At 31.7% G+C, this 27,987-nt stretch overlaps 1 protein-coding gene across 2 annotated transcripts; it reads right to left on the minus strand.

Annotated features, from left to right (window-relative positions):
* LOC127706755 (apoptosis regulator BAX-like) lies at nucleotides 1-27,981 on the minus strand. 2 transcript variants are annotated; one of them, XM_052211416.1, is made up of 6 exons: nucleotides 27,954-27,981; nucleotides 22,631-22,792; nucleotides 6,336-6,420; nucleotides 5,479-5,614; nucleotides 4,736-4,834; nucleotides 1-3,877 (listed from the first exon to the last, which is right to left on the minus strand). In XM_052211416.1, exons 2-6 carry the CDS (start codon nucleotides 22,785-22,787, stop codon nucleotides 3,770-3,772), a joined length of 585 nt encoding a protein of 194 aa, XP_052067376.1. In that variant the 5' UTR covers nucleotides 22,788-22,792; nucleotides 27,954-27,981; the 3' UTR covers nucleotides 1-3,769. The 2 variants fall into 2 exon arrangements, with proteins under 2 accessions (XP_052067376.1, XP_052067375.1); XM_052211415.1 differs by having other exon boundaries at nucleotides 27,840-27,970.
* Between the last annotated feature and the right edge of the window lie 6 nt (nucleotides 27,982-27,987).

Raw genomic sequence — 27,987 nt, forward strand, 5'->3', positions numbered from 1 at the left:
CAAAGTAAATCTCTTCTTTAATGAATAAAATCTTGCTGTACAACCTTTCAAGGACATAAATATAAGAACTTTCAAATGTTTGTATTCTCGCTATATTATCTTAAGAAGGTAGATTTTTAGATGACATCATTTGTAATATACTTTTTCCTTTTTAACTTAGGAGTCTTTCATTAATACCGAAAGCAAATTTCAAAGCAAATAAAACTTGAGAGGCGACAATAGATTTCTGATGTTCAAAACCTGTAAATCTATTTTGAATAGAACCAGTGTTTCGATGGGTTATCGTCTTTTGTTATACACCCATCTTCCGCCATGCGGGTTATAAATCTGTATATAGGATATTAATTATCAAGCTCTTCCTTTAGAGGTATTGAGTGTTGTTATCTTATTTACGATCTACAGTCCAAAACATGTCTTGTAAATGGACAAGAAGCGAAACTTATTACATCAGTTAACTCATAGGTTCAGTTTTAAAAAATCGTAGTTTTTTATAAGTACAAAATGTTGGCGAGTTTCAAGTTTTGAGAATATCTTTTGGCTGCCAAAAAAACTTCCTTCTGTGCTGTTGTTATTGATGTTCAACACTTGAATATGAATATAATTTGATGTGTATACATGCAATAAAATTTGGTGTACAATTTTCATATGCATACTAAGCTATATTTATTGCTTTTGAAAATAAAGAATTGTAATTATCTTGGTAATATAGTCTGAAAATAACAAATAGAAAATATAAAACTGATGATTTATTGTTTATATTGACAAATGATTACAAATGCATTGTTCTATGAACTCTATTCCATTTCCATTTTTTTTTATATATCTAACGACACAATAAAACTTGTGACTGAACACCTACTCACTGGACTTAGTCCTATAGTAATTCTAATAAATTAATGCAGTCCGAATAATGGGCAGACATTTTTTCGACACATTTTCAGATATATCTAATTTGTGTAAGGGGGCATGAGCATCCATCTAGGTCATTAATAGTAACCTTCTAACATAACCTTTTGGTGCTTAATTGAATAATGTACAACATGTCTTGTTCAACAGGGAATTGCACTAGATTATTAAGAATTTTATTTTTTTTTTTCTTTCTGTGAAATGAACCACAATTCATACATGCAAATTACCATTAAGAAGTTAAGCTACAATGATAAAAAAAAAAAAAAAAAATATTCTCTATAAAAACTAATTACATCTCCAGAGACAATTTCATGCGGATTGTATTTCTCATGCAGAGTGCATAAAAAATAATTATTTTTGTTGAAAGTTGGGGCATTTCATTTTGTGTCAATGTAGATTGCTAAAGAAACAGCATGTAAAATTTCTTAAACAAGTTTTACCATCATTCATGTCATTTTAAAGCCAGGTATTTTAAAAGAACTTCAACAATGAAAACAATCTTGATCCTTTTCAATTACCAATGAAACCTTACTTCTAGGCAAGACTGATATTGTGGGATGAACAAGGTTTTGAACAAGTTCTTTGCCTTTTTTAAATAGAACTAGCTATCTGAATAAAACAATAAGAAATAGAATTGAGAAGTATGCTTATTAGAGTAAAACAAATATTCATGACTTCATGACTGCAGGTTTTCTTTTTTCTTTCAAAATCTTCCAAAATGCTAGTACCTTATACTTTAGTAGGTTTAAACCTAATAAAAGATTAGATTTATTAGGCCTAGATTGACTGTTCATGTAGCAACAGATTCTAGTCAACAACTTAGAACAAGTTTGACTAAACTTTGGTTTATTTTTACTTTTTCTCTTTCTGTTGATACCAGTCTTAATGTCACAGATAGTAATCAATAGTCTTAAAGCAAAATTACTAACCAAGGCTCTACTGTCAATTAGTCTTACAAAAAAATCATTCAGTCTGACTAAGTAAGGTTTCACAGTATTTCGAAATAAATTCAAAGGATCAACGTTTAAATGTGAATAAATCTTTTACCACTTCTGAATAGGAGATAGCCAGGTGTATAAGAATACTTCCTATCTTCATGATACTGCGAGGAGATTCAAGTACTAGCTCAGAGTGAGATGATAACTAATACTCTCCAAAGTCAAGTCATGCAAAATAATACCATGAATTTTACTCAACTTGAAAATGCTACACTAGTAGTAACTATTAAAACACAGTTTTACATGGCTGTACTAGAATTTTAGAATATATCCACCTTTATGTTGAGACAGGTAATTAGCTGTCTGAAATGATTAATTTGCATGGCTTAGATATGTAAACTGTCTACATATATGCATGTTAAAAAATGTATATGACTACATACATGTCTTATGTGAAAATTCATAAGACTGTGTAATGGTAAATGATTGTTGTTTATGGACTGCTGACTTTTTTTGTGAAATATATGATTTATAAACATCAGTTTTCATCTGTACATATAACAAAGTAAGATTGATGAAATGGACAGATGTTTTTAGATGCAAAGGATGTCACAATCAATTACTGACCATTTGGAGGGCCAAACAGAGATTTTAGACTACCGGTAGGTGACAAGCTGACCCCTAATTATTGGATATGAATGTGTTTGTTAAAAATTAGAACAACCAATGTGGAACTATTTGTGAGTGTATGACAAATCATAAAACTACAACGTCTTACAGAGTATACAGCTTTGTTTTTTTAAAAACTGATATTCTGAAAATTATTATAATTATCTTTAACCATTTTCTCAGTTAAAAGGATATAAATTTTATAAAATGTTGAAAACCTGGAACAAAATGTATCATGATCAATCACTTCTCACAGGATGACTTAATATTAAATGTAATACAAAAAGGGGTGTTGATAACTGATGATTTGCTAAATCCAAGGGAAAAAATTTTGAAACAAATAAATTGAATTCAATTTGACAAAAAGCTGAGCTGAAAATTACATTAGACGACTTCCACAATTAATCAAATAAATTTTACAAACATCGCATAAAAAAGTGTGGGAAAATGTAAATTCTTTAAATTTCATTGTTAAGTCCAACAACGAAATAGATCAACTACCAAAATCTTGCTTTATAATTCATTTAAACATGATTGGGAAAAACTGAAGAAATCCAGTTCTGTTACTCTCTCTCTTAAAACAGTTTTACCAAAACAAAGTATAAAACTTGAAATACTTTTACTTGGACCATCAAAAGGTTTATAAAATGTTTGTAATGAACTGAGGTCAGGCCGTGGGTCCAGCCTACAGCAACATTCTATTTTGATAATTGCAGATTGAAACTAGATATGAGGAACTTCAGGAATGCTGTTTTTTTTCTAATTTTGTATTTTATTTCATTTTTTTCTTCTTCATATAAGTACAAATGAATTTTCTTATATGTATCACAGTATGTGACCATCTACAAATGACAGTGTAAAAATACAGTAGCATGAAACATTAGTTTTCAAATTAACAAATGAAAACATATGGTTCTATCTTAACAGTGTTTTGGGGTATACCTGAATTAATTATTACAAGATGTGTTTCAGTTGTTACAGTTACTTGTCATTGTACAATGTTATGTTGACCTTGACCTATGAACAATGGAAATCTTAAAATAACAAATTTATCAAAAAAGTGCTGACAATGTTCCTTTAAAGTTTACTCTCATGTATGGTACCAGTCCATCATAACATGAATGGTACCAGTCCATCATCATGATCATGAAAAAAAAATAGTTTCATATGATGTCAGACTTATTGTTTAATATAGTTGCCTAAAATTTGCTCCTTAAAAATATGAAGCTTTAAATTAAAGATGTGTACAGTAGTCAATTCCAAGTTTTATACATATATACTCCTACTACAGTTAATGCTCCAAGTCCTAAAACAAACATCATCTGGTTTTTTGGTGTTCCAAAATACTCCTCAATGGCTTCCTACAATGAGAAAGATAAACAAATGTTATCTTTTTATGATAAATAGATATAGGAAGATGTGGTATGAGTGCCAATGAGACAACTCTCCATCCAAGTTACAATTTATAAAAGTAAACCATTATAGGTCAAAGTACGGTCTTCAACATGGAGCATTGGCTCACACCGAACAGTAAGCTATAAATCTTTGTTTGATAAGCATATTTTAAGTTATAACAGAAGTTGCCTATTGTTGCACTCAAAAAGGCATAATACAAATCAACACTTTACCAATATTGTCAGATGACAAGTCAGATAAACGGAATGTATTAGGTAGTGGAATATTTACTGAAAAAAATAAATAAACAGTATAATCTCACTTTTAGTATCTCAATGCAGTACTTACAATGTACATAAAGCAATGAAAGAAGAGTTTTCAGAGTGTGTCAGTTAAATATAAATAAGGAGATTTGGTGTGATTGCCAACATGGCCAATGAGACAACGATCTATGGACCATAGGACAATGACGTCTTTATACAGTTTAGAAATAAATTCCTAAAGTTCTTGTTTTTCAATGTCGATATTGTTCTAGTCAATTTTGATATGAGGTAACTTTCAAAAAGTAAAAAAATGATAAATGGATTTATACACATGATATTCATTAATGTAGAAAATATCTGGTGATTTTTCTAATTTTTCTTCTGCACTAAGATGTGCATTAACAAGAGAGAGAGAGGTGTTGATGATTTTATAACAGGCTTTTCTGATATTTTTACAAGCACACAATATTAAGGTCTATTATAAAGAAATTTCATAGGGTTCACAATCCTTTTCATTATTGTTCAGTTATGAAAGAAGTTACCATGGTTATTTATACTTACCCAACCACCTCGCTCTATTATCCAGGGTGCAACATAATCTGTTATAAAGTTCACCACCCAATTTATTATTGCTCGTATTAATGCTATTTTATTTAAGGCCTGTAAAAAATAAGTGTCATGATGATAGTTAATCTATAAAAAAAAAAGAACCAATTAACACTAAAATTATGTCCAATGCAATTATACAACCTTCTTAACAATAAGAACTCGTGTTAATTTAAATCATCAAATGCGTTACTAGTATAGAAATCTGACTTTTCAATAAAACAAATAAATAATCAAGGGGAAATAATCCAAACAAAACTTAATATGTATAATGAAAGTTTCTGGGAGAAATTTTAAAATTGTGTCTTGTTATTTTGTGACTTAGTTAACCTTCTCACTGAGGTATTCCCCAGATCTCCTTCAATTATGAGAGGGGTGTTTGTACAGAAGAACAGACAACACTGGTGGAGATTGAATGATCTCCCATGATACAGTATTTAAAGAAATAGAAAGCTTGGACTTAAAAACTGAACATTTGTTTTTACTTATTTAGCAAGTTTGCCCTTATAAAACGTTAATTCATTAACAAATAATACAGAGATGCATTATGTGCATTGAAATTACTTTTTAAAAATCTTATTCAGAATAGATAGTTCAGTGGTGTCATAATGTGTGTTTAAGTGAACCATGATATATAGCAAGCATTAAATTCCCTCACACAAGTTAGGACAGAAGTCATGACAACATTATAATCTTACCTTAACTACCATTTTATAGGCAAAATAAAATAGACAGCCTACACGTCCCCAGTTATAAACTCCATCAGAGAAAAAACTCTTGGCAACAGTCAGGAATGTATCTGTAGTTGCTTCTGGAGAAACTTGAGAACATAAACTGAAAAACATTAAATACTGGTATCACTAACATTTTTACATGATATTAAAAGTCCCTTCGGTTATCTTGTCAAAAGAACCAAAAAACCAAGGATTTGTATAGTGAGATTTGTATATCTCACTATACAAATCCTTGAAAAAACCTAGCAACAGTCATGACAAACTATTTTTACCATTGTACTTATTTCTTTCTCTCTCAACTGCTAAAATGCAACACCAGATGTCTGATTTCAACGAGAAGCATCTACTTCCATTTCAAAAAAGGAGATTAACAGAAAACATGAAAATTATGATTAGTTGTATCTTTTCCATTATTTTTAATATTCAGTCAGAAGTTCCTGTAAAAATTACTAAAATCCTGTAAATATATCTTACTGCACATCAGTGGTGGATCCGGGGGGGGGGGGGGGGGGGGGGGACCCCCTTTCATAAATGGCTAGATCCGCCCCTGCACATTATTCTGCTTTTACTACAGATTTTAAGCATGAGTCTGCAATGTTTGTCTCAGTGTGTCATAGAATAATAGACTCTAGTTAAATGTAAACAGGTTTTGAAATAGGTTGAATATATACATGTACAATGATGTTTATAATATATTTATGCCTTTTTTTTACATTGCTGAAAAATATGAAGAGCACAATTGGTTTTAACACTTGTGCCCTTCAATTTTTGTTTAAACATTGACTCCTACTAATGAACTTTTATTTGTTTATATACTTTACCTCGGAATATTTGGATTTTTGTCTAACTCGTCTCCTATACAGCGTAATGCTCGTCCTATTTCTTGCATGTGTTCTAATGGTGGACCTACAAATATAACCACCTTAAATTATAACTTTTATCATTAGCTGGTGTTCATGATGGCCATTTAACCAGAAACTTATTAACAGAAATTATCTAAGATATAACATATATGTCTGGTGATTTAAGAGAAAGGGGTGCGAGGGATGTATATCCAGTCAAGGTCGTAAAACACTTCCAGTAGTAACCCAAGTTCAACTTTGGGGTAATGCTCACTAATGATAACCCTGCCATAAATACAAATGTATTTAGTAAACAGGAAGTGGATAGTTGATTGATGTAAAATCACATGATACCACATCACATAATATCAGAGCTCACACTACTTCAGAATCATAAGGAGAAGTGACTTCAGTTTTTGAAACTGAAAGGGAGAAGTGGTGATACTCAAAAGAGAAGTGCTTGATCACTACAATGTTCAAGCCTGATACAGCTCTGAATTTGGGTTGTGATTAATCGTTTAGCACAGCATCAGTTCTGACACAGATTGAATGCAGTCTAAGAACTTATAAATTTGAAATTGGACATATATCTTTTATGGTCCAATATCCAAAATCTAAATACATGGTTAGATTCAGCATATCGACATAATCGAAGAACCCCAAGAATTCAATTTTCGATGAAATCCAACAAAGTCTATGGACCCTATGGACCTCAATGTGAACATGGTGAACCAATTTTATAGCGGGGCCCAAATCCAACATCTAAATACACAGTTAGATTCAGCATATCAAAGAACCCCATATATTCAATTTTTGTTGAATCATACAAAGTTTAATTATGGACTCCGATATTGGACCAACTTGAAAACTAGGCCCACAATCAAAAATCTAAACACATGTTTAGATTCAGCATATCAAGTGTAATGAACCCCAAGAATTCAATTTTTGATAAATTCAAACTAAGTTCAATTCTGGACCCTTTGGATCTTAATGTGGACCAATTTGAAAACCGGACCCAAAATTAACAAGAGGATGTTGAGGGACAGCAAACCAGATTTTCCTGCAGAGGTCTAACCCTGAACAGTTGAGCAAGTATGGACACAACATTTAAGCTTAAAACAGCTTTGAATTTGGATTGTGATTGAATAATTAAAATAGATTATTATCTAATTAATAATGAAAATGATATTTGCAAATTTGAACCCCAAACAGGATCATGTAAAAATTAAACATGAACACACAACAACAAAAATAAAATACCACATAACAACTGTGACATCTACCTTCATAACACACATGACTTAAAAAAAATAGATATAAAGAAATTTTGATGTTATCATGTGTTCATAGAATAAGTTTGAGTTATTTCCCTTTGAACAGAAATAATGTTTAACATAGTACTCTAACATTAGATATGATTAATAGTTCTCTAAAATTAGATATGATGTAACACAATGTATATCTATTTTCAAATTATATTCATATATAATTAATAGTTCCAAATATTTTTTCTTTCATTTGTCACAAACTAATAAGATCTGCAACTTATCTATGATCAATGTCAACAACTTTAAATGTAATGAAATATATCCTATAATAAAAAGGATAATTAAAGGAGTTCACTCCATAAAAAAATATATATATATAAACATGTATATAGCATTCAGAAAATTAGTTTATACAGAATAACAAACAAACCTACCACAAAATTCTTCGAACAATTTACCAAATAAAAGAAAAACAAGAGGCTGTCAGAGTGACAGCAAACCGGATTTTCCTGCAAAGGTCGAACCCTGAACAGTTGAGCAAGTATGGACACTACATTTAAGCTTAAAACAGCTCTGAATTTGGATTGTGATTGAATATTTGACACAGCATAGGTTTGTGACACAAAATGAATGTGGTTTAAGAACTGAAATACTTGAAATTGGACATTTAAATACCTATTATGGTCCAATATCAAAAATCTAAGTACATATTAGAATCAGCATATCAAAGAACCCCAAGAATTCAATTTTTTATGAAATCAGACAAAAGTTTAATTTAAGACCCTTTGGCCCTCAATGTGGACCAATTTGATAAAGGAGCCCACAATCCAAAATCTCTCAATACATGGTTAGATTCAGCATTTCAAAGAACCCCATCAATTATTTTTTTGTTGAATCAAACAAAGTTTAATTTTGGACCCTGATTTGGACCAACTTGAAAACTGTGCTCAAAAATCTAATATTGAAATACAGATTTAGATTCAGCATTTGAAAGAACCCTATATATATTTAATTCATGTTGAAATGAAACACAGGTTAATTTTATCCATAATATTTTCTGTGCAAAGGGAAATAACTCAAACTGGAAATGACGCAATTTTTCAAATTATAATCAATAATATAATTACAACAACCAGTGATGACTAAGTTCTCTAAAATTAGATATGATTTAACACTCAAACATTGTTAGAATCAGCATATCAAAGAACCAAAGATTTCAATTTTTGATGAAATTAATCAAAAGTGTAATTAAGGACCCTTTGGACCTCAATGTGGTATTATCTTATTAATAATGAAAAGAAATACAGATTCAGATTAAGCATTTCAAACAACCCTATATATATTCAATTTATGTTGAAATCAAACACAGTTTAATTTTGGACCCCAATTTGGACCAACTTGAAAAGTGGGCCCAAAATCAGAAATCTAAATATATGTTTATTAATAGACAATATAAACTTAGTTTTTAAAGGAATTTACTTCATAAAAAAAAAAATATAGCATTCAGAATATTAGTTTTTACAGAATAACAAACAAACTTGCCACAAAATTCTACAAACAATTTACCAAAGAAAAGAAGAAAAAAATCCAAAATTTAATTTAAATCATTAATATAATGTCATTTCAAAATCTATAAAACTTATCAGTATCAAGAAATAATTGTAACAGAATACACTACTGGACGAAAAAACAACTGTCCATACCAGTAACAGTCGTTGTACGACTGTCTTAGTCTGTGGAAGACTGAAGATGACTGTCAAAGAAACTGATACAGTTGATTAATGTCTGTCCCAACACTTTTATGGGTTGTGAAAATCAAAAAAATGTTATCAACAGTAATTTAAGGACTGTTGCAGTGGTTTACGGGGTTGTCACAGTCAAATACTATTTATTACAGTCTTTCCAAAAGTTGTGGCAGTTGTATAATGTTTGTCCCAACCTTTTAATAGTTGGGACAGTTGAAATTTGTTTGTGTCAACTTTTCAGACGTTGATGTAGTCAAAAAATGTTTGTTACAACGTTTTTAGAGTTGGGACAGTTGTAAAATGTTTGTTACAACTTTTTAAAGGTTGTTACAGTCATAAAATGTTTATTACAAATTGTAAAAGGTTGCTACAGTCGTTAAATGTTTAAAACAAACATTTCATAGGTTGTTGCAGTCGACAAATATTTTAGCGTCACGGTAGCAACTCAGTGTAAAAAAGAAATTACATTTCACCCGGCTCTCAAGATTTGATATAGTTGTGAAATAGCCCATAATTTATACTATTATTATCTATTGTGCGGTTGTTGACTTGTTTTGTTTTTTATTTATTTATTTTGCGATCGTTGTTTGTCTTTTGTCGTTTTCCGTGTATTGCCATAGCATTGTCCGTTCATTTTTGACATGTGCGTTTGACTTTCCTTTAGGTATCTGTACTTTTTAATTTATCTATTCAGATTCGTTCATAACTGGTTTTACATACCAGAAGCCTTCGTTTAAAAATGGAGTTTTAATATTATTGAAGAAGATGCTAATGAATTCATTCAAATTTATATTTGAAAAAGTTTTGATAAATTCTGAGGAATAGAAAATGTACCGTCGGTGTACCTGAAGTAAATTTAAAGAATATGACTAAGTTACCAATATTGTACAGTTTAATTTGAATTACTCCCCGTGAGGGATATTTCCGATGATAAAAAAAAATTAATTAAATCTGTCAAGTTTCATTAAAAACGGAAAACAATTGTTCACCGTGAACGATTTACCCTCTTTATTTTCTTGTCGGCAAGCTGGACCTGCAGGTCGGCAAACTATATTTTACACAGGAAACTACAGATGTTAGACCACATGTACAATATAACCTGAGCTGGAAATTACAATCGGTGAGTAGAAATGAACAATATTTTAAAGCATGTCTATCGAATAATCATGGATCCAAGATTTTGAAGGGAAAATGTGCACATTTGTTCTTCCTACACTACAGACAGGCTATGAATCGACGATCTATATCACCACACTCGTGCATAGTTGCATGTTCCAAGGCAAAGTTAGGATTTGGGCTTGGAAAAGTTGAGCATCATTGAAATTCATGTATGACACCATTCCCCCTCCAACTTTTATCATGTGTATGTCATTTAATCCATTATTTACTTTGAATACATCACACCAAGGGTGACAAGGTCAAAGGAATAAAAAAATGTTACTCTTGATCTTTTTCGTCTTACTGTTAAACTCTAACATGTGGGGCATTGGCTAACTTTTGTTGTGTGGGATGGCCTTTTACAGGACCTATGTATACATCATGTACATATTGTATGTTAATGTATTGTTAACTCTCTGGTCTTAAATTTGCATGAGATACTTGTCACTGGACTTTTTATAACCAACAACCAACCAATAGTTACATGTACATATCCATATAATTGTGTTACTAATGCTGGATTACAAGTATTTCCCTGGTTTTGCTTTATTGGCTGATAGTTTTCATTCTATTAAGAATGCATTGTGACGTCACAATTTCCATTGAAAAAACATGCATACATGTAGTACAAAATGAATTAATATGATGGTGTACGAAAACATATGATATGACCATAAAATTTTATGAAAATTATTAATTTTAGTGACTTATTTAGCAAGTATGCATTTTCATTCAATTTCTAAATATTTCCCAAATCATGAACAACAAAACATGAATACATTTGATAATATATTAGGCATTGAAAGTGAATATGTATTAGATGGTTCAAAATAACATTAATCATCAAAATAAAACAATATTATTAAATAAATGTTCCTGAAACCATGCACAGAGTCATACAGTTGCCATTTAAACAGTTGATTAAACAAAATGTGCTAATTCAATTAGTAAATGTTTCATCATGTACTTAAGGATTCATATTGAACAAGGGTTGTGGAGGTTGTTGCATCTTTTCTCAAAATGAATAATTACAATGAATAAAATATCTATAAATATTTCATCATGTTAATTGCTACATGTACATGGTTTTAAGTTAAAAAGAAATAAAAAAACATATTAAAAGAGCAAAGTTAGCATCATAATTATATTCTTTTTAGATTTAACATAGAATATTAAATCACTATACATTTGTAAATACTTTGAACCTAAACTATATATTTTCATATGAAATTTTTATATAAATTGTGCCCTGTAGCATGGTTAGTCAAAATTCATTTATGCCATAAATGTTGTCTAGTAGTAACATTCAAGGGTCTTCTATTTATTCCACCATTAAAATGATTAAAGGACTGGACTTTCTATTCATGAGTCAAAGTTGTGTGTTAAATTGTGTTTTGGTTACTTTGTTGTTGCCTTACTGTTGGGTTGATGCATCATTGATATTTAATTATATCCCACATCTCCTTTCATCATGTGCATTCACATCTGACTGCAGATTGTTTGCCTTTTCTACATAATTATTTTATGTTTAACATTCACTATGTGGGGAAAACATAACAAAAAAATCTATCTGTAAGCATATTTTTTTTTTATCTAAACATGGTATAAACTTTTTTAAAATATTTTATGAAGCTCAAAATATTTTTTATAGATATTGTATTATCAAGTAAGTTGTCATAAAATTTACTGTGTTAACTGCATTGTATGTTTAATAATTTAGTTTAAAAAAACCTTTTATTCAAATTCAAAATAAATAATTAAAATATATGTATTTACTGAACATGAATTCATGACCAAACAAATGTGACATTAAACAATGTTAAAATAGGTAATAATCAGGATGTTAACACTGGATAGGTGATAATCAGGAATTCTTATATACATGCTATAGCTAATATACAGATTAAGACACACAATAGTTTATTGCCTTGGGGAGGAATTTTAAACTGTGATGGGTATATATTGAAGATGATTTTATAATGATGTTCACAAATTATAATTGTCCTCTTCAAAATTTTGATAAATTTTTTCAAAATAAATTATAATTTAAGAAAAATATGAAATAGCAGGATATAAAATTATTTTGGATACAAAAAAAATGCAAATTTTAAAAGTTATCTGAGTATTGATTTATCAAAATAAAATTGGGTAAATAACTAAAATAAAATAAAGAAAGTGTTGTCTGAGCTGCAAAGCATTATTTAATACAAGCTGTAATAAGTAAAAAGTATACCAGTAACACAAAAGATGTAAAATTAAACTCAAGGATTTAAAACATTATCAGGGAGGGTTAAGCCTTGGAACAGTATATATATTATCCTGATTAACCTTAGGACAAAGATTCTACATTTACATCACAAAGGTTTATTCATTATATGCACTTGACAAAGGGAAAGTCAATAGCATCTATATAGTAACAGTGCATTTATTTATTTAATTATTTTTTTCATTCTTTAAACTTTTCTCTGTAGTATCAATCTATTTCATATTAACATGAACAAAAGCAATAACCTGTTGTGTTTTAGAGAGGAATAACTATGTCCATGATGTCTGACTTTAAAGAATTGATGAAATAAAGTATGGTGTGAGCCTCAATAAGACAGTAACCCTTCAATGAAAGTACACAGTCACAAAATCATTAATGTAGGAAAAAAGACAACACCATATATAGAATTTAGACCCCCTAAAAAGATTTATTCTTCTTGTTTAAAATTGGGACTTAAAAATATAATTGTATAAGTCCTAGAAGTTTTTTGTCAATCAAATGAGGAATGCTAGTTTTCATCTAGGTAAATACAGTTATTGTAATTGACTTCTTCTAAGTACCGTACAATGTATATAGTATTATGTTAGTTAAAATTTTACTGTACTTTAGTCTCAATGTATATATTTTTTTGTAGATTCATATTGGCTTGAGCATGATTCCCACTTAGAATATGAAGCCTACTACATGTGCACTTTGATGCATAGGAAGTGCATATAGATGTCACTGAGTCACTCTAATAGCTGCAAATTGTGAAACAGTGGATTAATTCATTATTTTGTGCTAGTTATTTATTGTTTTTGGAAATAATGAATAGCACTTGCAGCATTATTCCATGATGATGATGACTTGTGATGTTAGGATTAAATTGGACAAGAAAAAAATTGTGCATTTTACAAATAGGAAACTTACAAATTGTATTAAAGGAGGACCACAGTACTGGATGACTAAATAACTTGGATAATCATGATAATTATTCATTTGGTATATCAATAATGAAATTGGAATAACAAGATTTCATAGTTTCAGTGCATATTAATAGTGCAATCACACATTGTATCTGAATTCCATGAATACCTTTGATAATTATTCATTTGAAATAGCCATTTGGAATAATGAAAATTCATAGTTTCAGTGAATATTAATAATAATAGTGCATCATATCTGAGTTCATGAGTACTTTAGTGGATAATCAGTCATTTTAATATAATAACAATTTGGATAATGTGAATTTCTAGTTTCAGAGAAATTTACAAAACAGTGCATGTATATCGAATCTGAAGTTTATGTTGGCTTTACAATTGTTAACTAGCACCAGGGTGTGTTAAAAGACCTTAACCACCAATGAGGGTCTCTCGTAGTCCGTCACAATTGTTAAGTGTCAAATGACTGCTTTCTGTACTTTAAGTCTGAATTAGAATTAAATAAAGATCTAAATTAGTGCCAAAATGCACTAATTAATTTTAGTTTCTTGTGTATAATTTGGAGTTTAGTATGACGTCCATTATCACTGAACTGGTATACATGTTTGTTTGGGGGCCAGCTGAAGGACGCCTCCGGGTGCGGGAGTTTCTCCCTGCATTGAAGACCCATTGGTGGCCTTAGGCTGTTGTCTGCTCTATGGTCGGGTTGTTGTCTCTTTGACACATTCCCCATTTCCATTCTCAATTTTATTTTAAGCATATTAAACAAATAAACCATGTACTTCAAAGTATAATTTTATTGTCCCGCCTGCAACAAAAGTTGAAGTATGCAAGAAATAGGTATTACAATCTGGCAGCGGCTACAGCGTAACCTATTTGTATAAAGCTTCACTAGGTACATTTTAGAAGCTTAAAGACCTGGATACTTCTTTATGTTATGAAGTTTCTGTTAGTAACTTGTCCGTTACACTTTACCTTGTTTTCATGGTTCACTGACTGTTTGAAAAAAATATTACTGTTTGAACAGTCATACAGTGAAATACTCTCTTACATGTACATGTATAGCATGTGTAATGAGTAATTGGATAAATTTATATGGTATATATATATAGGTATCATGAAAGGTCTACATGTCTTGTTGTCTGTCAGGCAAGGTTAACCTGACCTTGACTTCATTTCATGGATCAGTGATTTATAAGGTTATTTCAGTTACTTTGTCAAGTTTGTTTCTCAGATACTAAAAGCAGTAGGAATGGTAGGTCAACTATATTTGGTGTATGAAATGGTTGTAAGGTGAATATATCTAACTGCAAGACTTGCATCAGACTTTGACCTCAATGAAAATGTCATGGTTCATTGAACAATGTTTAGTTTTTGTGGTTTGGTCTATTTCCCCAATGTTTCTCAGATGCTATAAACTACATGTACATGTACATGCATGACATGTATAGGATCACTATTTTTGGCGTATTGGATATTTTCGTAAGTTGTACAAGTTTGATTGGGAGGTTTTAAATCTGACCATGACCTCATTTTCATGTTTCATAATCATTGGGCAATGTTTAATTTTCATGGTTTGGATGTTAAGTCTATTTCACAGATACTATAAACCACTTAATTTTGGGTATGGAATGTCAGTTTGTAGGTTGTACATCATCTGTCTGGCATGGTTAATTTGACCATGACTTCATTTTTAAAGGTAATTGATAATGGAAAGTTTATGTGATACTTGTACATGTAGTAAAACCTTCATACATGTATTACATTTTTTACATTCAACATGAATTCAATTTTACATGTAGGCAAAGCAGATATGACATTTCAGCGTGTGCACAGTCACTCTTGTTACATCACCATTGATCATGTCTTCCATGTTGATTATAGCTGCTTTTTGTTAACAAAAGTCGGACAACTATTAACAATTGTTATAATTCATTTGATAATATTGTAGTCTTGTATAAAATGTATAATGTCATGAATGTACAATAACCAGAATAAGGAGATGTGGTATGATTTTCAATGAGACAACCATCAACGGTAGACCAAGTGATGTAATTGTTAGTAACAACACATCCTTCAACAATGAGCAAAATCAGTACCACATAATCATGATAATGAAAAACCTATAACAGGCCTAGCCATATTGGATGATGTAACCTAATGTAAACAAGTTTAGATGAGAAACCCAAGTTTGATTTATATACAAAAGCAAAAAACAATCAGTTGGCAATAAAATTGGGTCAGTTAATAGATATAAAAAATCTTGTCTGCTCCATGGTCGGGTTGTTGTCTCTTTGACACATTCCCCATTTCCATTCTCAATTTTATAAGAAGATGTGGTATGATTGCCAATGAGACAACTTTCCATCCAAGTAAAAAATTTTGAAAAAGTAAACCATTATAAGTCAAAGTACAGTCTTCAACACATAGCATTGGCTCACACCGAACAGCAAGCTATATAGGGCCTCAAAATTACAGTTAAGCATGTTTAGAATTTGAAAAAATTGTTCCTGGATGATCATTTCTGATGTCTCCCATTTTATCATGTTTACAGACCCCTTTGAAACATGAGTGATGACAAATGTATTATGGTTTACCAAAGACTTATAGGTGATCCAATATTAACAGGCTTCTGCCCTTATTCATGTTATTCATGTTTTTCTACAAATCCATTTTATCGGCTTTTGAATAAATGCCTTCTAAATATATATCCCAAGATGTTTAGCAACATTTTCAATATACACAATAAGCATTACAAAGGCATACATGTATTATGCACTAATAGTGAGCTGTTTGTCAGGTTTGTTATGATTTAATTATAATATTTATGTGTGGAAGCATATTTTGGGGGTTTTAATTTGCTATGATTTTAAAACTTCTAGCAAAAGAAAAAAACCAACCTGAAATGAAAAAAAAAATATACAAAAGTGGTTTCAAGAAAGGGATGAGAATTGGACATTTTTTTGTGGCTGTACAATTAGAATTAATGTATCGACTATGATTGTACATTATACATATATATAGCATGGTGTGAAAAGCCTATCTAATACAAACATGACAAATAGACTAAAAAATATGATAATAAACTGGTGAAATTGAGTAAACTGCTACTATATGACATCAACCCAACAACAACTAAATATCAATCTAGAGGTCAACATATATCTATACGTCTAAACACGTGAAAACTTTACGACAGATTCATCCATTGGAGAACAAGTGATCATTGATGGTGATACAGGGCTGAAATCATAATTACTTAAAATATTGAAACAACAATGTTAAATAGAACTGCAATTTTGTTAATAAGATCATTATTTAATAAATAAAATGATGTGGTACTTGTTTACAAATTAGACAATTTTTCACCGAAAACCCAATGACATAGAAGTTAGCAACTGAATTGGCAAATTTGATAAGGTCAGAATATTAATTTCCAACATATAGGCAGCCAGATTATATATTTTCACTCAGACCAGGGCCAGAATACTTATTTTCAGTCCACCCTTCTTTTAAACTGAGTAAAAAAAATGTATGATTTAAATAATCAATGATTTTTTTTTCTAAGGGGTGCCCAAATAAGTTCTGCTGGTAATACATATGTACTGTTTTCATCACTGATTGAAGATGAATATAATTAGAATAATGGACCCATTTGCCTAATTTATAAATGTGACCATTTTAAAATTTCCATTACATCTAGTAAAATTGTTTTTCTTTCCTGGTTGAATAATATATATACAAGTATTTATATGATTAAATAAATTGAATTTAAAAAATGGAAATAGGAAAATATTTTGGATAAACGTTAGCATGGTTAGTGCGACATCTGATCAACTGAAACCACAAAAGAGAATCTGACGTCAGTCTGTAGAATTTAACAAGACCAGAGTCTAAAGAATACAACAAGTTCTAAACCGTTATGTGAATAAATAAAAGAAGATTTGATTTCCTTGTCTGAAACAATGCGAGTTTTCTTGTTTTGAACATTTCAACTTTCACTGGCGCTAGTTATCTTGTCGGTCTTGTATAGTACGTCCATCTATTCATAAATACTTTTGGTAAATTGGTTGAGAAAAAAATCCGGCGAAAATATGAATGATCTCGAGTGATAATATTTTTACCTCAATCAATCATGAATGAATGCCGAAGTGCTATTTATCAAGGACATTTGAACTTCAAATAGACCACTCGTTACAATATACAGTACAAAGTCCAGTCAATATTGAATTATTCAAAAATGAAATATAGTAAAATAAATTAAATTTAGATAGATTTAAGAGTATTTTTGTTCTTCCATAGCTGCAAAAGATGCGTTAAATGTTCATCATAGCTTTGATTTTTTTTTATATGTATAGAAATCAAAATGGTTAATACCGTAACGGTAATATTTATAATTTTGCAAGAAAAAAATGTAGCCCCAAATAAAAGCTCAAAATAATTGTGTAAAATAAGCCCTCGGGAAAAAATTAAGCAGTTTAATATGGGGATAAGTTTGACAAGTGTGTATATTCGGAGTTCCCTGCTAGGTTTACAGTATATCATGTATATTAACCGTTATTATAAAGTAATGTGATTCGTAAAACTACGGGTATTGAAGACAACCTTGTATTCATGAATGATTTCACACCTAACTAATTTAAAAAAATAAAAAAGTTTTTATTTAGATAATATTGAAAATTGTCAACTGTAAATACAGTTAAAGATACATTTGGTTACAAATATATTGGGTACACTTTTTCGATTTATCTGTTAGTAGTTTTAAATGCGAATAAAACCGTCCTGTGTGAAATTGCAGGTATTAAGTGCTGGTTCCGATTTTGTTCGATGAGACTGATAGTAGTCTCAGAATGAGATGAGAGGCGAGGGAGTGTTAAATTATTATATAAATTTAGCACATTCACTAAAAAGCGGGGAATACCAAAATGTTCAGCGGCAAATATTTCAAAATACTATTTTTTTTTAAATCAATTTCTTTCTAAAATTAATGTATTAAATGGGTGTGATAGTTGTATCTCTTTGTCACAACCTTATATTGCATACGGTAAAATTGTTTTACAAATAATTTAACCTATCCCTGACTGTCAGAAATTTTGTATCCGTGACTTTTAAGTCTTAATGACGATCAATGTTTGGAAGTTGCTACACTTATAAATTAGCTATGACTATGTAATGGTTGTAGCAATCATATATTTACTGTTACAACCTTTTCAACGTTTAAACAGTTTATTTATGACTGTTTCAACGTTTTCCGTGTTGGGACAGTTATTAAATAACTGTTACAATTTTCAAATGGTTGCAGCAGTCTTATTATGACTGTGACAACCTTTTAGGCGTTTAATCAGTTTATTTATGACTGTTACAACGTTTTTCGAGTTGGGACAATTGTAAATCAACTGTTACACCTTTGAAATAGTTGTATCAGTCCTTTAATGACTGTGACAGTTATTTCTAGCGTTGTTGCAGTCGATTTATGTTATAGACAAACACTTTTAAAGTTGGGACAGTTACAAAATAACTGCAACAGTGAAATTTAACAACTGTTACAACTTTAACAAACATTATCAGTCTTAGAACCACTGTTACTGGTATGGACAGTTGTTTTTTCGTCCAGTAGTGATACTGTTACGAAGTCTCCTAAACAAAGCTCCAATAATTCGTCATTCCCATTGTCGCTTGACATTGGGCAATGTCCAGTACAAATTGGTTTATGATATGCATTAGTGACGCCTATGGATATACCCTGTATGTCATTCAAATCTTCTTGAAATTACGAACAGGAATTTATATGGTTAAGGGGTGGAGATTTTGACCGTTTACAAGTTCTCAAAAGGGGGGGTGATCCCCAGGGGACTCTCCCTATATTTCATATGATTTGTTTTTTTGTCCCGTACAAGAATATATATGGTTTAGGGGTGGGGATCTCGACCGTTTACAAGTTCTTAAAAAGGAGGGGGGTGGGGGTGACCCCAGGGGACTCACCTTATATTTCATTTGATTTGTTTTATGGTCCCATACAAGAATATATATGGTTTCGGCGTGGGGATCTTGACCGTTTACAAGTTTTCAAAAAGAAGGGGGGTGGGGGTTACCCCAGGGGATTTCCCCTTAATTTCATTTGATTTGTTTTATTGTCCCATTCAAGAATAGATATGGTTTAGGGGTGGGATCTAGACCATTTACAAGTTTTCAAAAAGAAGGGGGGTGGGGGTGACCCCCATGGACTTCCCCTATATTTCATTTGATTTGTTTTATTGTCCCATACAAGAATATATATGATTTAGGGTTGGGGATCTCAACCGTATACAAGTTCTCAAACAAGAGGTGGTGGGTGTGACCCCAGGGGACTCGCCTTTTATTTCATTTGATTTGTTTTATTGTCCCATACAAGAATATATATATAGTTTCAGGGTGTGGATCTTGACCAAAAAGAAAGTGGGTGGGGGTGACTCCCATGGACTTCCCCTATATTTCATTTGATTTGTGTTATTGTCCCATACAAGAATATATATGGTTTCAGGGTGGAGAATTTGACCGTTTACAAGTTTTCAAAAAAAAGGGGGGTGGGGGCGACCCAGGGGACTTCCCCTCAATTTCGTTTGTTTTGTTTTATTATCCCATTCAAGAATACATATGGTTTAGGGGTGGGGATCTCGCCTGTTTCCAAGTTATCAAAAAGAAGGGGGGTGGGGGTGACCCCCATGGACTTCCCCTATATAGCATTTGATTTGTTTTATTGTCCCATTCAAGAATATATATGGTTTAAGGGTGGGGATCTCGAAGGTTTACAAGTTCTTAAACAGGATGGGGTGGTTTGACCCCAGGGGACTCGCCTTTTATTTCATTAAATTTGTTTTATTGTCCCATACAACAATATATATGGTTTCGGGGTGGGGATCTTGACCGTTTACAAGTTTTGAAAAAGAAGGGGGGTGGGGGTGACCCCCATGGACTTCCCCTATATTTCATTTGATTTGTGTTATTGTCCCGTACAAGAATATATATGGTTTAGGGGTGGGGATCTTGACCGTTTTCAAGTTCGCAAACAGGTGGGGGTTACCCCAGGGGACTCGCCTTTTATTTCATTTGATTTGTTTTGTTGTCACATACAAGAATATATATGGTTTCAGGGTTGGAATCTTGACTGTTTACAAGTTTTCAAAAAGTAGGGGTGGGGGTGAACCTGGGGACTCCCCAAATATTTCATTTGATTTGTTTTATTGTCCCATACAAGAATATATATGGTTTAGGGGTGGGGATCTCAACTGTTTACAAGATAAAAGTACATTCTCAAATTGAAAGGGGTGGGGGTAAGAATAGATATGGTTTAGAAATGTATAGGGAGACTTAATTATCTACAAAATGTCTAATAATGAACAGCAAATTTCAAATTTCATTTATACAGTCCTACTAGTAAATTTCAAACTTTATATATACAGTCCTACAGATCTTATCAGGAAACAGAACATTTTCAAATAAATCTGTCACTCCAATGATATTATATGCTAAGATATAACCCAGATCTAATTAATAATTAATAATGTAATTAACTTCAAAATGTCTAATAATATAGCTTATAATCATTACCACTTAGAAATAGATAGTTTTCAAATTAATCTGACACTCCAATATTTTGTTGTGAGATAGACCATATGCTTAGTCATAAAAAAGATAACAAGAGTAAAATATTTAAAAATTCCACTTTTGGATATTAAAAATGGTGATAACTCACAAAGGAGATATACTAATATCTTGAAAATTGAACTAGACCTTCATTAAGTCCCAGGAAACAACATATTTAAATTTGAAAAAAATTTGTTAAAGCGTTTTCATGTTATTCTGCCGACAAGCTGTTTGGCAGCCGCCCGTTGATCCGCCCAGCTGCCTGCCGTATGTCACCATTTTAATAACTGATATTTCCTTCGAAAATCCGGTTAAAAAATCCAAAATGTCATTTATCATTAATACAATGTCTTTTAAAAAATAAGTTATTTCCGTTTGTACAGAAATGGATTAATTCATCAAAAATTGAATTCTTGGGAAAGGGCTATAAGTGAACGAGAACAGCTAAAATCGTGAAAATTGAATTTGACCTTCATTTAGTCACAGGATACAACATTTCTAAATTTGAAAAAAATTCCTCAAAGCTTTTTCATGTGAACGAACAGACACTGTTTGGCAGCCGCCCGCCCGCTGTACATCCCCAAATCAATAACTGATTTTTACTTCGAAAATCCGGTTAAAAATCTAAATACAAGGTTAGGTTTGGCATATCAAAGTACCCCAATAATTCAATTTTTGTTGAATTGAAACAAAGTTTAATTTTGGACCCTTTGGACATCAGACCGAAAAACATAATGACCCTAGGTGGGGCTTAATAAAAACAGGGCTCAAAATCCGAAATCTAAATACATGGTTACATGTAGATTCTGCATATTAAAGAATCCCAAAGAATTCAAGACTTTGAATTGAACTCCATTGAAATTGGTAAAGAAATAAGCAATTTATACAAAGTATTAGAAAAGTATTGTTTTTGGCCCTTAATTCCTCAACGCCATAACCCCTATAATCAATCAAAACCTTCCTTTTGTGGTATGGAACCGTGTGCTACAAAGTCATAGAGATCCATACACTTATACTCAAGTTTTTATCTGAAAAACAAATGTCTTTAGAAGACCATACCATTATCATGGTTATACAACTGCAAAGTGACACACGGGAAAGCGACTTCTTCGCCCCAGTCACCTGCTAGTGTGAGCTCTAAAACATGCTAAAATAAAAAGTCGACCAAGTTTCAGGAAACTATGACAGACCTGTCTGATTTATAGTTGCTGATAAAAATTCATGGTTCAGACAGAAGGAAAACAGTATACCGTCCTTTGGAGCAGGGGGTATAATAAAAAGGGCTTTCTCTAACCTGTTGGGGTACCTGGTTCTTGAAGTTCCTCGGTAGATGGCACTTGTTCTTCTCCTTGTTCTCGAGATATTCTATCATGGATGAAGTGGTTCAACAATACCCTAGCTTGATTGCCTATATCATCTTTACTTAACTGGCGCTTGTATTCTCTTGGCATCTTTTCTAAAAGAACATAAATATCATTTTATTGACCAATTTAGGAAACAACCAGCTGCTAAAATCAAATGAATAATAATCTGCCTTTGACAACATACCTCATCAGATATTAAAATGTATTTGATCAGACCTAATCAGATTTGGTGAAGTATGTTCAATGTATGTACACATGTCACTTTTCACTCTCATAGCAAATAAATACCTGTAAATGGGGTGGATGTAAACGGAAGCAAGTTAACTCGTACCATTGTAAACTCGTACCACGTAAACTCGTACCAAAAAAGTTAACTCATACCAACGTAAACTCGTACCACTGGGAAGTCGTACCAATCAGAACTCGTACCACTGCAAACTCGGTATCGGGTCCGTTCGCGCCCAATACACGTTCGCACCCTACACGTTCGCACCCCACACGTTCGCCCCCTAGGTCCGTTCGCACCCTACACGTTCGCACCCTTTTTTTATTCAAAAACCTGATAAATTTTTAGATGTTTTGTAAAATATTTTTATTTTCATAAATAAAAATTCGGGAATTTTTAAATGAAATTTTGTTTTAAATTAATTTGATGATTAATTATTAAATGTTAATTGTGTATGATTACTGCTAATTGGTATTTATACACAGCCTAATATGATGTTATTGTTGGGTGTTTAAAAATCATGATTGTTGTCATGGTTGTTTTAACTTGCTTTAAATGTAAATACTGCATGTATTTAGCTTGGTATGAGTAAAACTTGGAAGATTTTAAATAAAAAACATGAAAGATAATTGTTTTTAACAGCTTGGCTCCTTTGATCTCATGTGTGTCAGAATCTCACTTTATTCATAAACAATGAAAAAAAATATTTATAGCAATACACTATCCAAAACATGATTACGAATTATTCAACATATAAAAAAAAACGTTGTCAGAATCCCATTTCCTTTTGAAACAATAAAAAAGAAATATTTATAGCAATACACTAACCAAAACATGATTAAGATTTTATCAACACCTAAAAAAACGTTGTCAGAATCTCACTTTATTTAGAAACAATGAAAAAAAATAATTTATATATATATATATATATATTTGTTTTACATGCACACGTATAAATATTGCGGTTTTTATCCAACGCAATCATAGGTTTGAACGTTGTTTTCAATTTAGACTTGTATATATATAGATATATATAGAGCAATACACTTACCTAAACATGATTAAAAATTATTCAACACAAAACTAAAATACTGGTCGTCAGAATCTCACTTAATTTAAAAACAATGAAAAAAAAATGTTAATAGCAATACATTTACCATTTACCATGACACAAAAAAAACCTTGTCAGAATCTCACTTTATTTAGAAACAATGAAAAAATATATATTTATAGCAATACACTTACCAAAACTCGTTTACAAATTATTAAACACAAAACCAATAAAAATTGGGCGCGAACGTGTAGGGTGCGAACGGACTTTGGGTGCGAACGTGTAGGGTGCGAAAGTGAAAGGGGGCGAACGTGCATGGGGGCGAACGTGCATGGGGGCGAACGGACCCGGATTCTGCAAACTCGTACCATTAAAAGTATATTCAAAAATACGAATGTTTTATGATTTTTTTTGGGGTAAACTAAATAAAAAAAGTTGAATTACTTGAATTTTATACTAGATTTTAATGAAAACTTAGACAAAAATACGAATCAGTGTTTTATGATTATTTTTGTTTAAGCTTTATACAAAAAATTAAAATATCTGAATTTTATACCAGATTTTAATGAAAACTTAGACAAAAATACGAATGTAATTACTTAATTCCTTTGATTGTGTGATTATTGGTTGATTATTAACTAATTATCTTGTTTAATCATTTTAGCATGGTCATATTCTGCTAACAACAAATGGAAGTTTTTAACGACCTTGACTGGCTATACAGCCCTTGCACGGTCGGTATTCTGCTAAAATGTGCTGAATATTGTATAAAAATAAATTTCATACTTTCTAACTGTTGGTCATAAACAATTTTAAACCTTTAAAACACAATAAATAAATTCTTTCATTAAATAAAATTCCTTTTAGAAACAATAGAAAAATACCCAAATCTATTCAATGTTACTGATTTGGAATGATTTTAAAAAATTAAATCAAATAGTTGTCAGTAAAAGTTTAAATAAAATGCTTCGCAGGGCGCAGCTTGATACGACCGCAGAGGTCGAACCCTGAACAGTTGGGGCAAGTATGGACACAACATTCAAGCTTGATACAGCTTTGCATTTGGATTATGATTAAATATTTGACACAGCATAGGTTTCTGACACAGAATGAATGTGGTCTAAGAACTTAAAAATTTTAAATTGGACATTCACCTATTATGGTCCAATATCCAAAATCTAAATACATGGTTAGATTCAGCATATCAAAGAACCCCAAGAATTCAATTTTTGATGAAATCAAACAAAGTTTAATTTTGGACCCTTTTGACCTCAATGTGGACAAAGTTGATAACGGGGCCCAAAAATCAAGAATCTAAATACATGGAAAGATTCAGCATATCAAAGAACCCCATATATTCAATTTTTGTTGAAATCAAACAAAGTTTAATTTTGGACCCCGATTTGGACCAACTTGAAAACTGGGCCCATAATCAAAAATCTAAATACATGTTTAGATTCAGCATATCAAAGAACCCTTAGAATTCAATTTTTGTTAAAATCAAACTAAGTTTAATTTTGGACCCTTTGGACCTTAATGTAGACCAATTTGAAAATGGAACCAAAAATTAAGAATCTAAATACACGGTTAGATTCGGCATATCAAAGAACCCCAATAATTCAATTTTTGATGAAATCAAACAAAGTTTAATTTTGGACCCTTTGGACCTCAATGTGGACCAATTTAAAAACAGGGCCCAAAATCCAAAAACTAAATACACGGTCAGATTCAGCATATTAAAGAACCCCAAGAATTCAAGAATAAAACCCCATTGAAATTGGTCAAGAAATGAGCAATTTATACGAAGTATCTTCTTTTGCACAATACTGTGCAATTAAATATTTCTTGCTATTGCGCAATACTGTACAATTGACAATTTCTTGCTATTGTGCAATATTGTGCTATTGGATATTTCTTGCTATTGCGCAATACTGTGCAATTGAAGATTTCTTGCTATTGCGCAATACTGTGCAATTGAAGATTTCTTGCTATTGTGCAATACTGTACAATTGAAAATTTCTTGCTATTGCACAATACTTATTATATAATAATTTACACATCCTGTTTGGTGTGTATCTCCTACCATATCATTATTATTTGCTTTTAAATATAAATCAGAAATAACCAACTTAAAATGAAAAATTTTAAAAGAAAAAAAAAGGAAAAAAAGAAAAAAAAAAAAAAAATCCCCCCCCTCCAATTTTTTTAACCCCCTTATGATTCATCACCCCCAAACACAATCCCAGCCTTCCCTTTGTGGTATGGTACCTTGCAGTACAATTTCAGAGAGATCCATACACTTGAACACAAGTTATTGTCTGGAAACTAGAAAAATGTGTTTTTTGGCCCCTTTTTGGCCCCAAATTCCTAAACGTTTAGTGCAATTACCCCCAAACTCAAACCCAGCTTTCCCTTTGTGATATGGAACCTTGTAGTACAATTTCAGAAAGATCCATACACTTACACACAAGTTATTGTCCTGAAACTAGAAAAATGCTTATTTTTTGCCCCTTTTTGGCCCCTAATTCCTAAAATTTTGAGGCAATTACCCCCATCATCAATCCCAGCCTTCCCTTTGTGGTATGGTACCTTGCAGTACAATTTCAGAGAGATCCATACACTTGAACACAAGTTATTGTCTGGAAACTAGAAAAATGCTTATTTTTGGCCCCTTTTTGGCCCCCAATTCCTCAACGTTTCGGCAATTACCCCCAAACTCAATTCCAGCTTTCCCTTTGTGATATGGAACCTTGTAGTACAATTTCAGAAAGATCCATACACTTACACACAAGTTATTGTCATGAAACTAGAAAAATGCTTGTTTTTTGCCCCTTTTTTGGCCCCTAATTCCTAAAATTTTGAGACAATTACCCCCAAAATCAATCCCAGCATTCCTTTTGTGATATGGAACCTTGTGGTACAATGTCAGAGAGATCCATACACTAACACACAAGTTATGTCTGGAAGTTACAAAAATGCTTATTTTTGGCCCCTTTTTGGCCCCTAATTCCTTTACTGTTGGTACCATAACCCCCAAAATCAATCCCAACCTTCCTTTTGTGGTATTGAACCTTGTGGTAATATTTCATAGAGATCCATTCACTTAAACTAAAGTTAGAGTGCGAAAACCAATGTGTCTTCTGACGACGCCGACGACGACGACGACGACGACGACGACGACGCCAACATCATACCAATATACGACCACAAAAATTTTTTTGCGGTCGTATAAAAAGAGTCTATTCAAGGGAGACAACAGAGCCATTCTGCCACGGTTTTCTCTATCCAATTAGACAAGGAAAGGAAAATTAGCTACAAATTGGTCATTGTAATTTCAAATTATATACATTTTACAGACTTAAGAGGTATTGAGTGAAATTAAAGTATATATTCATCATAAAACACCATTTGAATGCATTTAAATAAGTTGGTACGAGTTTACAATGTATGAATTTACCGTGGTACGAGTTAGCAGTGGTACGAGTTTGCATTGGTACGAGTATTTTTTTAGTGGTACGAGTTGACATTGGTACGAGTTTACAATGGTACGAGATAACTATAATTCATGTAAACTAGTCGCAAAAGTTTCAAAGTCAATACAACATGTTGAAATAGGGGGCGGTCAATTATACCCCCAGCAGACGTCAGGACTATGCGACAAGCCATATACTGCTAGAATCAACTCATTCGCATCACGACATTGAATTCTGATTCTAGTATGGTGTGAAAATTACACTTGGGATATAATTTCAGAGATCAAGACCGCGACCAGAAATAATTTTTATACACTACAAATCATACAAAATTGAAAATAAACGATAAAAGTTCTGAGTGTAACAATCATTCCAGACTGTCATCTTACTAGAAAGTAAGGGGTTGTACGTTCCTTGTGCTGCTGCCATTTAAATGTAGCGAGGTTTCTGTCCGTTTTAGTAAGATGTTAATATTCTTTTCGACAGTAACCTTCATAACTTACTTCCGGCTTTAGTTCTAGGTCGGCAATGCGTTTG

Source organism: Mytilus californianus, unplaced genomic scaffold (assembly GCF_021869535.1).
Source record: "Mytilus californianus isolate M0D057914Y unplaced genomic scaffold, xbMytCali1.0.p SCAF_6, whole genome shotgun sequence".
Lineage (NCBI taxonomy): Eukaryota > Metazoa > Mollusca > Bivalvia > Mytilida > Mytilidae > Mytilus > Mytilus californianus.

What these genes read in the sequence shown, in the direction of transcription:
- LOC127706755 (XM_052211415.1), bottom strand. Translation starts at nt 27,879, where the DNA reads ATGGCAGCAGCACAAGGAACGTACAACCCCTTACTTTCTA. An exon ending in AGAACCAGGTACCCCAACAG is followed by an intron (nt 6,421 to 22,630) that starts GTTAGAGAAAGC and finishes TTATATTTGTAG; the next exon opens with GTCCACCATTAGAACACATG. An exon ending in CCTATAAAATGGTAGTTAAG is followed by an intron (nt 4,835 to 5,478) that starts GTAAGATTATAA and finishes TATTTTTTACAG; the next exon opens with GCCTTAAATAAAATAGCATT.